The sequence below is a fragment of the Perissodus microlepis genome, chromosome 22, assembly GCF_051167445.1.
Source record: "Perissodus microlepis isolate ML-2025 ecotype Zambia chromosome 22, ASM5116744v1, whole genome shotgun sequence".
NCBI classification, from domain to species: Eukaryota; Metazoa; Chordata; class Actinopteri; order Cichliformes; family Cichlidae; genus Perissodus; species Perissodus microlepis.
The window spans coordinates 20929624-20946335 of record NC_140481.1 but is presented as its reverse complement, the minus strand read 5'-3'; the positions used below and the strand labels follow the sequence as shown (position 1 = coordinate 20946335).

The 16712-nt window shown below is 40.4% G+C and overlaps 2 protein-coding genes across 3 annotated transcripts in view; both read left to right on the top strand.

Moving 5' to 3' along the window:
* The first annotated feature begins 534 nt into the window (after positions 1-534).
* Positions 535-5315, top strand: LOC146363018 (uncharacterized). The gene is made up of 5 exons (XM_084919633.1): positions 535-603; positions 1010-1129; positions 1256-1371; positions 3575-3718; positions 3804-5315. The coding sequence occupies exons 2-5, from the start codon at positions 1039-1041 to the stop codon at positions 4458-4460; spliced, it is 1008 nt and encodes a 335-aa protein (XP_084775759.1). The 5' UTR covers positions 535-603; positions 1010-1038; the 3' UTR covers positions 4461-5315.
* Positions 5316-8127: 2812 nt separating this feature from the next.
* The window catches only part of kmt2ba (lysine (K)-specific methyltransferase 2Ba), a 34356-nt gene continuing 25771 nt past the window's right edge, over positions 8128-16712 (top strand). Inside the window, exons 1-5 of one of the 2 annotated variants that reach the window (XM_084919083.1) lie at positions 8128-8527; positions 12573-14115; positions 14334-14500; positions 15741-15830; positions 15951-16107. In XM_084919083.1, the coding sequence (XP_084775209.1) occupies positions 8225-8527; positions 12573-14115; positions 14334-14500; positions 15741-15830; positions 15951-16107 (2260 nt within the window). In that variant the 5' untranslated portion in view covers positions 8128-8224. The remainder of the gene's footprint in view (positions 8528-12572; positions 14116-14333; positions 14501-15740; positions 15831-15950; positions 16108-16712) is intronic. The other variant, XM_084919084.1, reaches the window with a different exon arrangement.

Genomic DNA, 16712 nt, shown 5'->3' with positions numbered 1-16712 from the left:
TCAATCTCTTGTGTTTTTACTTGTAGGGAAAAAAGATCTTATTAATTACAATAATCAGCTGAAGTCTTAATTATTATTATTATCCATTTTTATTATTACTAAGTCTGTTATTTAAACAGGTAGTCTCATTGAGACCAAGAGTTCTATTTACATGCAGTAAAAGTATTTGAACCCAGTTTTTTTTAAGTTCGGTGTGAACAAGAGGTACAGCTAACATTTTAATATATTTTAGGATCAGTAGTCTCAGGTTTAAATATGTATAATTTTCAATTATCGATTCTCTTAATTGCAGCCTGGTACTGCGTTGTGATTGGTTGATTGGTTAAATCATTTGAACGCCATAAACCTGGTGCACTGCAAGGATGCCACGATTCTTGTTCGTTTTCATTCTATTCAACATCATTACGGATGTATGTTGAAATTATCTTTAAAATGTATAATAATGATAGTAATTAATAATAAAACACCTTCTGAAGATAGGCGGAGAAACCAACATTTGAGAAAAAGGTGTTCACAATCTCGCGATAGCGGACGGTCTCGTGTCACGTGACTTTGGCACGTTTTGCTCTGCTGCTTCGTTTCACCCAGTGGATTCTTTGAACGGTAAAAAGGCGTTTTTAAATTGTTTATGAACCTCTGCTTGCTCATGAAATGCATGTTTAAAGTGAAAAAGCGCAGCGTCACAGTAGGCGGAAGGCTACATAATAAAAATATAGTGCCGTTTGAATATATCAGTGGAGTCATGTCGCTTTTAGTTGCAGCTCAGCATCCCTCACCTCCATCCTTCTGTTAAATAGTTAGCTCAGGCCTAACGTGAGCTGCTTTTATTTATACTAGCCGATTTTAATTATATAGGACCCCCCCCCCTCCTCCCTGAAACATCCTGTTAACTCAGTGGGGTGGGGGGGGGGCTTGTTTGTTTTCTTTTTTATTATTATTATTATTTATTGCAGTTTCTTGTAACTGGTTGAGGTTTGCAGTTCTGAGTCACATGTCTCTCATGTTGCAGCTTTACGCGGCTGGGTGCTGTGTGAAAGCATGGAAATGATGAAGATCGAGCAGGTGGTTGTCGGAAACGACATGAGGTCCACCTCTGCGGAGATGAAGCCTGAGCCACTGGTCGCCCCCTGTAAGATGACATTTTACATTAATGTGACTCCTCTTTCTAACCGCCACAGTCACAGCAACATTAACAGCTTACATGTTTTGATGATAAGTCCACCCTTACTGAACAACTCTTCTCACTGTGACGCAGATCAGCATGAGAGTCTGCAGTGCTTCCAGTGCTTTATCACCTTCTGTAACTCCAAAGCTAAAGAGAGACACATGAGGAAGAGTCATCGGGACCAGTACAAGCAGCAACTGCAGCAGGTGGGAAAAACAGGCTAAACACGCCCAGCAGTTCATGCATGATGTGTAATGTTTTACTCTCCAGGATTATTTATTAATCTTTGAATTTGTTACGCATTAATAAAAATAATCATTTTGGTATGGAAAACAAGAAGCAGCAAGTCTGAACATAGACTGTAGATAAATGATGGAAAATGTGTTCAGGTACAAAAAGTGAAGCCTTGATCATACTGCATCCACGAGTCCACTGAGGTCCGACAGAAGTGTATTTCATCATCACACGGGGAGCATGACAATCCATGTCAATATCAGCATGCCTCCCTGTTTTTGTGATCATGTGATCGTTGTGAGATTTACCTTACAATGCAAAAACTACTACACGTCTGCAATGGATTATAATTAAGGCTTGAAGCTAAAGCAAAAGTGCCTCAAACCTGCACTCTTTTCAGTGGCCAGCAGGGGGAGATTCTTCTGATTACAGAAAGATTATATAGAGGTCCAAAAGAGAAAGCAGCTGTACTTCTCACATGATTTGTGGCTTTAGTAACTGCATTTCTCCTGAGTTTAAGTTCTCAATAGCTAGTTTACAAGATAATGTTCACACTGTAAACTATGGTTCTTCTAAGAGTTAGAAATTAAATGCAAACAGGGTAGGCTTCAGGTCAGCTCTTCTGTACCCTATGAATGTGTAGTGTCACTTGGCTTCACAACAAGGCTACATATACTAGGGCTGCTCAATTAATCGAATTTTAATCACGATTACGATCTGGGCTTTGAACGATCATTAAAAATGACTGAGCCGATTATTAGCCCCTCCCTCGTGTTTTACTCTCGCGCTGCTCCGTGTGGCAAATCGAGCACACCTCTCTGCATTTCGAACACGTTTCATAACAATTAAGAGGACCCAAGGGAAGTTCGGAAAGCTAAGCAGAAGTTATTTGGAGAGGAGAGTGACTGCCGTTGGTTGAAAAGAGAGGTAAAAAAAAACCCTTCAGTGGTGTGGAAACATTATGGGTTCACGGAGTCAGACGTGGATCAAGTAGACATAGTGTGTAAACTTTGCTACGGTGTCGTAGCTGCACCACAGAGCAACACTGCAAAGTTCACTAAACATAGATGTTTACATTTTTCATATATTTTTTATATTGCAAACATTTGCACTGTTATCAGTATTTGCACACTATTTTATATTATTTTTTGACAATCTTTAAAGTCATTATTCAATACATTGTTATTGTTAAATAAATATCGTCAAATAATCGAGATCTCAATTTCAGTGAAAATAATCGTGATTATCATTTTTGCCATAATCGAACAGCCCTAACATATACCACCCTCTGCTCAAAGTCATATGCAAGAGGATTACATCTTTTATATACAGTCTATGTATTTAAAAAGCTGGAACTGTGAAATTGTGACAATATATGTTTGAATGATGAAGAACAACCCACACTGTTTTCTTGATGATTGCCCAGTAATCCAGAAAGTTGATTCTGTTCATCATCACAGTGACTTCTTCAGGCTCAGCTGACTGCAGGTTTTCCCAACTTTATAAACAGTTTGGTTGCATAACGACTGAAAGTAGCACCACTGACTAATAATGAACCATGAGCTCAGTTTCATGATCGTTAATATGCAAATGAGGGACATTTGAAAGTCAATGTGTGCCATGAACCAGCCCATACAGACAAACAAACGAAGTAATATAGTGAAAGTGTTTATGTGCCGAGAGGATCGCTGTTGAGGAAACCGAACAACCCTCTGGCTAAGTGGATGGCACAGCACAGCAGACCTACGAGAGAGTCCAGACCAAGAATATGCAGCATGTTTACAACTACAGGCCGGTGGCCACTTTTCCACTGATGAAGATGTATACATGTGGTTTGAGCAGGGAGTCAAGGAGTGCAATTATTTTAGAAGGGAACAGCCATCTCTGAACCAAAGAGGGGGCCTTACAGTACATCTTTCATCATATTACAGTGCTGTGATTAGCACTCATGGTCATCAGTGGTCATAGAAATTTCAGTATTAGCAGTCTTGAAACTGGTGTTAGTCAGTGGTCCAAGTTTCAATCATTGTGCAACTGTGATGAGATGAAACATTACATCAAGTTGTACAAAATCAACTTTCTGGAAATTCACATTGTTGCTGATTAAATTTCTTACTGTGAATATTTACAGAATGAATACAAACAAACAAACATATATTTCTTCTGCTTTTTCAGAGTAACACTGTCTTCACATGCTACAAATGTGAAAAGTTCTTCTCCTCTTCCGAGGAGCTCAGCAAGCATCAGGCCACCCACAGCACAGAGGAGAAGGCCTTTGTCTGCTCTTACTGCCAGAAAAGCTTCTTTACCTTCACCGAGGTGAGGACATGGCAGGCATTTTAAAGCTTCTTTTCTGTGCTGGAGGCTTCCAGTGTACCATTTCTTACTGTTTAATATCTTGCAGCTGAACCAACACAGACGTCACGAGTGTAAAGAACGGCGGTGTCCCTGCAGGGACTGTGGTGCTTCCTTCCCCAGCCCGTCACGACTTCGCAGCCATCGCATTGCGGTGCACCCCCAGCCCCCAGAACAAGCCGATGATCTGAACACCTTCCAGTGCTGCAAATGTCATCAGAGTTTCCAGACGGAGGAAGAGCTCCTGCAGCACCAGGAGAAATTTGCCAGGGAAATAAACTGTGACGCTAAGCTGCAAGGCAAAAAACGCGGGCGTAAACCCAAGCATGCAGCTCAAGGAGCGACTGGTGACAGCAAGAGGATAAAACAAGAGGGAGCAGATAACCACGAAGAATACAGTGACCCTCCAACAGACGGCTGCTCCTCCTCCGAGCTCCAGATTCCCTGTCCCGAAGCAGACTGCGATCTCATATTTCCTTCTGTCTTAGCCCTGCGGGCACACAAGCAAGTCGGGCACAACCCACATGCGTGCATACAGTGTGACGAGAGCTTTGCTCAACCCGAGCAGCTCAGCGCACACAAGGCTACGGCTCACAACTCTAGATACACCTGCCTCACCTGTGCAAAGAGCTTTACTAGAGAAAGCAGCCTAAAGGCTCATGAGAGCACCCACACCGAGCGAGAGGAGAGAGCAGAAAATACATAATATAAAGGGAAGAGACTGCAACTCGTCATTACGTGTTTAGATTAAATGATGGTCAAAATGAAGACTGCACAGACCTGTACAGACCAGGTAGTACTCTAACTACATGATCACCTTGGCCTTTTCTTCTTACTAATCCTTCCAGTGTAAGCTATCCTGGAAAGCCATACCAGGGTTTGCACTGTGAGGAAGCAGGATGGTTTGGAGGCAGAAGGCAGAGACATACCTGACAGTCAACTGGGAAACTTTAGTTCGTGTCCACTCACTTTAATCTCATCACAGCTTTGTTAGGTTTACCCCACAGCTACTACTGCTTTAGCGTGAGTAAAACTGCACTTTTATAATGTTAAAGACGTGCTAGAAATCTCGTTTTTCTGTGTTTTTAGTGGGTTGACTTGATCTAAAACTAAAGGTGGCGACACCAGCACATGTGCACTTACTCACACGGCCACCAGAGGTCAGTTATCTTGAACTGTAACTGTATAATTCAACTATTTTATCATTTTCTGATGGAGGATTGTGTCTGTTGTTTTATGTTCTACAGACTATTCTTAAGAGCTTGAAAAGAAGGTAGCTGGACTTTAATTTTGTCCATAATTCTGTCCATATTACCTCCACATTACCTGTAACGTATTTTATTCACTGTAGACCAACAAGTTATTTCTTACAAGTGGAGTGAATGTTTTGTATTTAGCTGAAGTCAGACACTGTAAGTCCCAAACATGATACAATCTTAAATACTACAGTACAGCAGTATATAGGGTTCTCTGTCAAGAGACAGTCAGTCTCAAGGTTTCATTTCTTTTCTTTTTTTCCTTTCTTTTCAGAAGTTGTTGCATTAAACAGTACTCAAATTCCTGTGCTGTCTTTGTCCTTTTTATATTATTATATTTACTTAAATGTTTATGATGTGGAAAATACTTCAGTTTGAATAAGTCTGAAAGTAAGTAATTTATGAAGAATCATCTTACTTGTTTTGAGGTGTTTTGGATCAAATTCTTATCTCTTTAAATCTCTGCATCTAGTTGAACTCTCACCTTTTATACAGACTAGAATGGAACTTTATTTATTATTTTTTTATTAAGTGTACTACTAATAATGCGTGGATACTATCCCCCAAATACTTGATTGTACTTTAGAACAAATATTTGACCTAATGTGTGATCAGAATGTCCCTCTAGTCCATGTTTAGATGATGGCATCACACAGCAGCAATGCCCAGTTGGCACTAAGGGCCTCAAGGTGTGGTCTTCTGTTGCTGTAGCCCATCTGCTACAACGTTTCATGTGTTGTGCATTCAGAAGTGCTCTTCTGCATTCTTTGGTTATAATTGGTGGTTATTTGAGTTACTGTTGCCTTCCTATTAGCTTATCCTTCATCAACCCCCACAAAATGGACATGATTGTTTGGGGAAATGCTAGCAGATCAGCAGTTTCTGAAATACTGAAATAAAGCAGCCAGCCTGACACCAACAACCATTCCACATTCAAAATCACTTTCTTTCTCTTTGTGATTCTCGCTTTGAACTTCAGCAGGTCGTCAGATATTTGTGTGGAAGAGCAATTGAAGTGGGAAAGGTATATGACTAAGTGGCTGTGTTTGGATAATTTTACACCACTACATTATTCAGTTAACTATATTCTGCAGTGTCTCAGATTTCAGTACTCACTACGTGGTTCCCCAGTTACAACAGTGATAGGGGCAATTCTGCTAGATCAGTGTTGTTAGGTTTTATATCATTTTACTGATGATATTTACTTAATGATGATACTTTTGAGTGCCAGACTGACTTGTACTGACTTTTTATGTAAGGTATGAATATTTTACTGAGTAAATAGCCAGAGTACTGAATGAACTCTGCAGCTTTAAAATCAAAGTGAATAGATATCTGTACTTATTTGACATTTTAGAGAACTGAAACAACAACTTTGCTGTTTTAAATGATCTTAAAAGCTGACAAATACTCTCCCTTATTTGCATGTGTGCACACACACACATACAGAGTTATTTAGGACAGAAAACACAACTTTAACTTATTACGGTTAATATTTGCCTATTTGTGTTTCCCAGAAGAAAGAAGCCAATCTCTAATAGTTGTCAATACATGACAGACCAGAGGACTATGACGACTGCTGGAAACATACCTTCTAAATTTTAACTTGATGTTTTATTGGTTCTAAATAGTTTTTATTTAATAACAAAATTAGAAATGAAATACTTAAGACATATTTTAGATGCTTTAAGAAAAAAGAAAAAAAGAAACAAAACACTAGAGATCCAGAGTGTGCAAAGTAAGAAATTTTAGGTATTATAGAAATAATATTGCTAAGATTTACAAAACAAAAAAACAGAGTGATTTTGGTATGAAAGAACATTTTTCTTTAACCAAATCTGATTTGAATAAAGTTCATCGAGTTGTACCACTGTGGGCGGGGTTTACCGGTGGTAAGAAGCGGACAATACCACTGTTTTTATATTTATTACATCCTTTGTTTAAACTTATATTTCAAGAGTGACCTGGCCAGAGAGCTCCAAACACAGTAATTGATATTATTAAATGTATAACTGATCTTAGAGTGGATCTAAGAGCAGTGCCACTGACCTTGAGGAGATTATTTATTTATTTATTGGCATTGACTTTTGTGAGTTAATTTACTTCATGCTAACCAGCTCTAACAATTTTACCTCTTTCTACCTAGTCCACAGTTCTTATACTACTACTATTGTTGTTGAACTCATTTAATTACAATCTTCTTCCTCCCCTTCTCTCAGCTGCTCCCTCTAGGTGTCGCCACAGAGGATCATCTGCTTTCATTTAATCCTATCTTTAGTATCATCCCCTGTCACATGAACCCTCTGCATGTATATCCACTATCCCTCCTCTGCACATTGTCAAACCATCTCTCTCTTCCTCTCTAACTGTCTCCAAACCCCTCAACCTGATCTGTCCGTCTGACGTGCTCATTTTTAATCCTGACCTTCCTGGTCACTCCCAATGAAAATCTTAGCATCTTCAACTGTGCCACCTCCAGCTTGGCCTCTCCAAACTGTACATCATAGCAGGTTTCCATATTGTCTGTAAAGCATCCCTTTCAAACAATTATTTAGAATATAGACTTTGCAGATCATTGCATTGTGAGTTTATATTTTACAACATATTCAAACTTATTGCGTGAAGAAACACATGTTTTTACAATTATTCAATTTAAATTTGCACATTTATAGCATAAAGTAAGTGACAGTTATATAGGGAGCCTTCATTGTCATTGTAATTAGGATACAGGAAGCTTGGGAGAGCCACTCCAGCTTGGTGCTGGGGTTAAAGCTACATAAGAAAAGGTTACATAAGCACACTTTAAAGAAAAACTAAACATTAAGCACACCACCAAAAAACACATGCATGCAATAAGCAATATAAAAGAGGTTAGCTGGACCATAAAGTGTCTATTGACTTCCAGTCTGCAGTTATTGAACAACCAAAGTATAATAAAAAAAAAAAACATAAGATGAAAAGAATGTGAATATACTGATACTGCTGTTGTGAGAGTGTGTGTAAGTGTTTACTTTGCATCAGTAACATCTCATAGTTTCCAGTTTACTGGAGTGGGAGTACCGTGGCACCTCTGCGGGGCGGAAAGTTCGTTTTCCCATGATGCACTAGTGCCTCTTTCTATCTCGCGCCTTTGCGTCGCAGCAGTCATCTTGCCACTCATATCGCTGCAGCCACTCTCTGCTGGCGCGCCGTCCGTGTTGTTGTGTAGTAAATAATGGCGGCATCGGGAGGCGGATTATCTTCTCCCGCTGCTGTCGCGGGCTTGAGTAGCCAGACACCGGCCCGGGCTCGTTTTCCGGGCCGGCCGTGCACGCTTCGCAGCAGGCAGCGTTCGGAGAAACGTACCAGACGCGGAAGGTTGGGCTCGGAGGAGAAGGAGCTGCCTACCGGAGGGCCGAGGCCCGTCAACATCGGCCTTGCGTTAAGCGAGGATCCGTCCCTCCTGCGCCTCCTCGGGCTGGAGGAGAAGCACAGGCGGCGGAGAGATGCGGGTTTCGAGTCCAGCAACAGCGAGGAGGTAAATAAGCTAAACATAGCGTGTCAGCTCTACGGGAAACAGTCGCCTTAAAAGACGAATAAAGGCAGTTATTCAAAAAGAGCTGCATTCAAAGGCTCTCTTTCCTTAGTAAGCGTATTTTAGCTGACGTACCGCTAGTTAGCGGCAGTGTAGCTAGCAACAGAAGCTAGCCGCCTGCCTGTATGGTAAGCTTCATTTAGTTTTAGCCAACAGTGATCCCACACTGTAAATGTAGCTGGCCGCTTGTGTTTGCAGTGTTTTAGTGAGGATTATAGATGTGTATTGTTAGTGTGATGACTTCTGTACATATTTGAAGTTCGTTGTTTGTTTTAAAATGATCATATCAAAGCTGTACGCTCGTTTACATATATAGAGATCAAGCCTGTGTCCCGCTGAGTTTGTTGGCATGAAAGAAAAACGATAATTAGATGGAAACTTCCGCAGAGGTGAGGGGGAGTTTTTGTTGTTGTTGTTGTGGAAGCCTGTAGATGTCTTTGTTTCTTTTTCCCTCCCTCCCTCGACACGGTTTGTGAGTTGAAGTTCCCACCCTGTGCCGCTAATCTTGTCGTAGTTAACAGCCGCCGCCACCGCTCATGACTTTGGGGACGGTACTCTCCACGTCAGAGAGGTCAGCTGACCTGTTCGCTGTTTTGAACGTAAGACTAACGTGAGATGCTACAGGAAGAGAAATAAACGGAAACTCGGCAGTATAATTATATATTATACATAGGGAACCAGGCTTAAACAAAAAGAAAGCCCAGTACTAAATGTGAGCAGTCTTTGTTTACAAAACGCTCATTACGACCACCCTCAGCCTTCTTTCCATGTTCGTATGTAAGTTAATGATTAAACCGCCAGAAGTAGGTTTTCTCTAAATGTTGCACCAGAGGATTTGCAAGCAAAATCACATTGCTTCGACAAAAGATGCTTTCTTTGTTTACTTGCATTTGACATTTCACATAAGGTGATCTGACATTAAGAATTAACTTTAATAAAATGGCCTGTGAAGGTTCTCAGATGAGAGGTGAAACGTCTTCAAGCAACGTAAAGAAGTCCAGATGCTTTTCTTTCCAAGCTCCTTAGCCTTTAATAAAATGCATTCTTAAAGAAATTTTGATCGAAGATTGGATACATTTGTTTCTGATCATCTGTTTCACGTACTTCAGAGGTGCATGGACAGAATTGTAAAAATAATTTTCCTCACATACAAAATCTAGAATAATCAGATCCCTTCATATTTATGACCTCATGGTAAAAGTGCTTACTTGTGTTTCATAGTTTTTAAAACTAGAAAGGGAGGCAGAGCATTAAGGTATCAGGCCCTTCTGCACCTCTCGCTACTTTCAAGATTTAAAACTTTGCTTTTGCATAAAGCATACAGTCATGACTGGCAAAAGTGACCCTGAAACATCCATTAGGTATCCGGCACTGGGCTTATGCTGTGGGGGGTTTTCCACGATGACTGAGGGTTTCTTCTTCACTCAGCTCTTTTCACTCTGTGTATTTATACACCACTACTGCATTTAATCATTAGTAATTATTAAACTTTCCCTCTCTTTCCCATAGCTTGTCCTTTGTCCAGTCTCTCTCTGCCCTCTTCTCTTACCCATCACCCACCAACCGTCTCAGTGGATTACTGCCCCTCAATTAGTCTGGATCTGTTGGAGGATCTTGTTAAAAGGGAGTTTTCCCTTCCCATTGTCTCCGAGTGCTTGCTCATAAGGCATCATCTGATTTTTGGGGTTTCTTTATAACATTTTAGGGTCTTTAGCTTACAGTATAAAGCCCTTTGGGGTGATTGTTGTTGTGGATTCAATTAAATGGTAAGGATGAAGTCTTGGTAGAGTTTTCATTGTACTTTTTGCAGATCCATCCAGCTGATGGGTAATGTAAAGACTCTTACTCTACATAATGTGTTTATACTTCCACTGTTCTTATTAGTGGCCTCTTTTTAGCCCCTGTCAGGCTGGATTGTGATAATAATATAATCTCATATATCAGATCTAATCACGGGAGCTTTAATGTCTGCAATCAGTCAGACTTCACTGATGCAATCCCTTTAGGCTGGACTGTAACAGGGTCACATGGCTCATAATAAAGCTTGTGGGTGCTGCTGCTCAACTGGAGTATCTCTAACACTCGTGTATACTGCAGTTATAGAATAGATATCGTTAGGGGAGTTTCAGTGGTGATAAATCTGTAGACTCTTATTCTGAGTGTAAAGATGGATGTGAGTAACTGCTTGTTTGAGGTTTCTTTCACTTTAATGTAGTATGCAACCTTTGCATCAGCGGTAGAAATGTGCATTAACTCCAAACTCTACTTAAGATGCTGTTTATGTTTTTAATAAGTGAATTTTTTTTTTTTTCTTTCAGGGAAGAATAGGGTTCAAATTGCCCAGAACCTATTCCATTATTGAGATGATATTGCAGCATATCTAGCTACAGATTAGAATGTGCAAAGGGAGTGAATGGGCCCAAGTCATTATTTATGGTTGACTAACAGATTGACAGACTTTTCATTTGGCACATCCAATCTACAGCGCTCTGATGCAACGGAGGAGTAAGAGTAGAGAGCAGTGCTGGTCTTAGATTGTACTTTCAACAGAGCCAATACCTGAGCTTTAAATGATGGAAACAGAAAGTGGTGAGAAGGTGATGCAGTCTTTTTCATCTCTGTCTCTGGATGTTGTGGACTGTGTGCAATTTAAGTTCTGAAACTTCAGTTGGGCTTAAACAGATAACACCCAGTCATATTCAGAGAAACCCAAGTGCCTGCTGAAACCTGCTGATCACTGTTTGAAACTGAATACTGAAAGCTCTTTGAATGGTCTCATTTAATTATTTTCATATTATTATAGCCAAAGGCATTCTGTGAACAGAATATTATTATAGTTTTTTTTTAAATTGTAGTATTGGAGAAATTTGAAATTTTGCATCATAGCTTAGAGGGAAGAAAAAGAATGCAATAAGAAATCAATGTCTGAAATTGTCTTGCTGCTAAAATATTAGAATCCAAGTATCTAGGGACTGATGCATAGCCTTTGCAGAGGTATGCAGTCTGAGGCACCTGTTGTTGTCTTTAGAAGTTCAAAGTCAAACTGAAACTCGAGTGTATTTATAAAGCACATTTAAAACGGCTGACATTGACTAAAGTGCTGTACAAAGGCTAGAATGGTTAAAAAACATAAGAAATAAGTCAAATACATGTTAGTAGGTAAACACATACAGTCGTGGCACGCAAGATATCAGTGAGCGAATCAAACAGACTCAAACAGACAGATAAATAAAAACAAGGTGCAAACACAGAGAGTGCACCTGTCCTCAAAGTTTAAATCCAGAGTGGGGAACAGTGAGAAGCACTTGATAAGCTGATGTAAATCAGATCTATTTTCAAAAAATTCAAAATTAGGGGTTGTGTTATCGCTGTATTTTACACCACATTTTTTAAAATGAAAGGTTCTCAGGAAGCTCTTTTTTGTAAATGTAAATATTACATTACAGGTTCTTAAACTAATCTGTGGCCACTACAGATTACGTAGAGGTGTTGTGGGATTTCCACGTGATGAAGTGATTTGTTGTGACAGGTAAGTGACAGCTCTGACTGTCACTTTGGTAGTTTAGCTTAGCTTGCATAGCTTGCTATGGAAGCAGAGTGAGGTTGAGCACCCAGAATAAAATAAAATGCAACAAGATGCTTCTGCAGCAGTCTTTCCTGCTCCAAGTAAGATTCCACTTTAAGTCTGTTTACGCCATATTTAACTGTTTTATACACAGTGACTGCTGTTTTTGGAGCCAGCACAGTCACTGTGGGAAAATAAAAATCAGTTTCTCTCTTCATTTTTTCATTTCTTATTTATTATATATTGTTGGATATATTTTAACATATTATCATAAAAAATGAGAAATTGCAGGTAGCAAGTATGCATGTAATTTTTCAGTGCTGTCTGTCAAAGTCACAGAGATCAAGAAATTCTAACATGACTTCTTGTCCGAATGCTTTTTTTATACAACTCAAAGATTGTACTTTATCTGCTTTATTCCAGGAGGATGAGTTCACTGGATTTGGGATGACAACAGTTCGTCAACAAAAGGCTTCTGCTGCTGTTTCTCATTCGTCACTCAGCCAAGAAAAGTCTCCTAATGTTTTGGACCAATCACAAGAAGCAAAGCCTCTTATTGGAAAAATTATACCCAAGACCCCAAAGCCAGGTCTGATTGGAAAAATTGTACCAAGAGTTCCTAAAGAAGACTTGGATGGTAAAGAGAGCCAAGAAAAAGAGAAGGAAATACCAAAGCATGTAATCAAACTACAGGGAAAGCAGGTAGCTCTCGCTGCAAAAGCCAAACATGCAGACAAGCAGGCCTCAGGTACACCGAGTGGTACAAAATCACCTGATATTTTCAGAAAAGCAGGAGAAACGGCACATTCAGGCGTCTTAAATCAAGCAGCTGCTACCTCAGCTGGTGGCACCAAGCAAGGCAAGTCAGCAAATGCTGTGACGGCAGCAGTTAAAGGCACAGAAAGAGCTCGAAGGAGGATCAAAGAAGAAGGCGAGGTGTCAGAGGACTCGGATAGGGACCAGTCCCTGACGCGGAGGTCTGTGAAACGCGTCAAGGGTTTTGAAATTGGGCAGCCTCGACGCACATCTCATCTGATGCCTTTGCCGTTTGCATCTTTTCAGAAACGACAAAAGAAGAGGTTTGCTAAAGGTATGGGTGCCTCTCCTGAGGCTGGAGCTGAGGCTGGCGCCCAGAGCGGGGTAGAGGCGGCGATGCCCCTTGAGTGTGAGGCTGCAGATGTTGTTGAAAAAAGAGCACACAGAAGACATCAGCGCAAATCTGTGTTTGGCTACAGGAGGAAGACAAAAAGTCTTCCACTCATTAAGGGGCCAAAACTCGGTCGTCCTCGTACTAGGCGTGTTTTTTATACTTACGAGCCAGAACCCAATCCAGCCACAGACACACAGGATGGCAACAAGCTGCTGATCCAAGATCAGAATGTTACTCCATCGGAGAATAAGGCAAAGCCATTTTCAGAGGAACTAGGCCAGAGCTCCAGTAACTCCTGCACTCCATTAACGAGTGGACGGTCTTCCCGAGTGATTAAAGCTCCAAAGAGATTCTTGGATGAGGAAATGATTCCTTTTCCGAAGGGCCCTCTGTCAACATGGCTGAAAAGTCAACAGAAAGAGGACGGAAAACCAAGTGCATCCATTCTCGAGGCAGGTTATGAAGGCAAATCGCTACAGTCGGACAGTGACTCTAGATCTCTTTTTGACAGCCCATCAGGCATGTCAAGAATCTCAAAGCCCGGCCCAGGCACGAGCCACCTGGAGTTCTACAAGAACCTCAAGAAACTGACGTTAAAACTGGCAGAGAAAAAGAAAGGACCATCTGACATTCATGGAGATTATGCACAAGATGGTGACAGTTTGACCTCTCATGTCAGGAAAAGACGGAGGTCCAAACTCATGATGGAGGAGTTGGACTCACCTGGTGTTGTGAGGAAGCTAGCTGTGGTGGTCAACACTGATGTGGAAACGCCCTCGCAAGTGCCGTCAGAAGATGGAGATAAAGGAAACAAGAGTAAGGATAAGTTGTATAATTTATGAAAAACTTGTGGTGTATAATATTTAAAACTTTAGTATTTATTTATCAGTGCAATTTGGATTATATTCCATAAAGATAAAAATAAATGTGATTGTTCCACTGTATAGTTGTATTCTTCAGTGAAGAGGTGTTTGCTTGTAAATCCTCTAATTGGAGTCAACTTTTTATCCTGTTTCAAATGGGGTTTGGCGCAGTCGAAGCACCAAAAGTAACAGCGGACAGTTGCGAGGGGCCAGAAGTCAGTGGGCTCAGCCATCGACTAGGTCTCAGTGGAGCCAATAAGAGGATGCTCCACCTGCTGAAAAAAGCCAAAGTCCAGCTCATCAAGATTGATCAACAGAAGCAGCTGAAGTTGTCACAGGTAAGAAATGCTCTCTGTTTCTTTTAATGAGCCCCTCGTATGGTCTCTTTATGTTGCCCCTCATTTCATGTCTATGCTGCCTGCAGTTACTGTGATTCAACTGTTCAGGGTAACTGAGTCCTCCTATTCTATATATTGGTGAGAGAATAACCATCATCTCCTCAGTATAAAGAAGAATAATCATAGCATCAATATAAAGACTCAAGAATGTCAGAAAAGTCCTGAAGAGAGAGTGGACGCAGGGAAAGTACAGAGAATTAGAAAAAACTTGAGGCGTGAATATGTTTGGGGGAAAGTACCAGCATTTTATTTGTTTCTGTTGTGGCATGTAAAACACCAGGATACGGCCACAAGATAATTAACATATAACCATAAGCGCTAGCAACAACATCGACAAGTTACACTTAGGTTGTGCAGCAGAGGTCTAAATCAGTCGTCTGATGCCTGTTGGAGCACATTTTTCCTCTGGTTTTGTTTTTGCTTTGTTTTTTGTTTTAATGGTGACAGCAAAGAGGTTGTAGATGCATTACCCCCACCTTGTATCAGAGTATTGCTTTTTATCCTACCAGGAGAAGGTAAAAAAACAATACCTATACAGGATTTTCCCAGAAGCTGACAGCAGGCGTTGTGCATGTTTGTGTGATTGTGCCAAACAGTCTCGCTTAACAGAATTCCATGTATTTTACTGATTTAGCTTTACGAATGAATTAAATTTGACTTAAAATAGTTCTGCTGTTTGTTTCATTTTGTTTGCTTGCTTTGCAAGTCCAAAACCTCTTTGGTAGGTGCTAATTTATTTATATACAGTAACAAACGTGATATATTAGGACAAAACATATATAACTTAACCATCTTTTATTACTGACATGTTTGGTTTTTCAAGGCTCTAATTCTCTGATTATTTGTTTGTTATCTAGTCAAATGTAATATATTATTTGCATTGCTCAGATAAAGCACATTAAACAGATGTCAGTTGTAGAAAAACCTGAAACAATCAACGTGAAAAATGAGAGGTAAAAACTCAAGTGTTCTCACCTAATTTTACATGTTTGCAGCACAGTTTGGGGACCTGTTCAGTAGACCGTCCTGATTACTGACCAATAGCAATAAAACTGATATAACATCTGCCAGAAGCTTAGGGCTTTTCAGTTGTGATGCTTGTGATTTAGCCATTTATTTGAGAAGCTAATGGCATAGTATCTTTTAAATGAGACCTTGATTTTCCTGTTTGTTTGAACAGTTGGGCTCTAGAGAAACACGAATGCCAGTGAGTGGAAGGAGGAGGAGGAGGAGGAGAGTTGGCCTGCCTCCCAAAGATGTTGCTCGTCAGGTAATAAACGTGCATTTCTTTCTTCTTCTTCTTCTTTTCTGTTAATCACCAATACTAGTATCATTTTTCATTAACTAAATATTACCTGAGTTCACTGAATTTGTATGTCTCTGTATGCAGGAGCAGCCTCTTGGTGGTCCGAGGATCAAACACGTGTGCCGGGCAGCAGCTGTGGCTTTGGGGCAGCCTCGTGCCATGGTGCCAGATGACATTCCCAGACTCAGCGCTCTGCCACTTCACGAGAGAGAGGGCATCACCTTTTCTCCCGCAGCTGAAGGTACAGTCCACCTCCATGTGTAATTTTTAAGGATGGAGTCGTTAACGTTCCTTTAAAGATATCTCTGCACTGTGTATGTGCAGCAATTTTTATTTAAGGCTTGAAAAGAATGAGGGACTGACACTTCAGATATTATTCAGTGTTTTTTAGTCCTATCCCTGTTAATGTATAAGAGACACAGTTTATATTTTAAGTGTCAAAACCATAGACTGTGTAAAAGCTGGACATGGCTACCATGAATGTCACTCACTGGTTCGAGGTGAGCCTTTTTTTAGGTGTTCTGTAACTGGATATAATGACCGAAGGGAGTACCTGACTTTGAAACCACAGACTTAGTAGTGAGCTTATCCTGGATAACTCTTTTTTTCGTAACGCTTACAATAACCAACATTTAAAAAGTGGGCTTAGCAATGTATTTTTTCCCCCATTATTATGAAAGAAAATGAATGACTGAGCCAATAAAGTTGTAGCCACAAAGAATGCCCCCTGGTGGCTGTTATTAAAAAATGCAGGCTTAAGGCACTTCCCCATTGGCTTACTTTTTTCTGAGCTGGAAGCTCTGTTTGGTTTTTCTGCTGTCTATGGTCAAAACAAATGCAAACTAA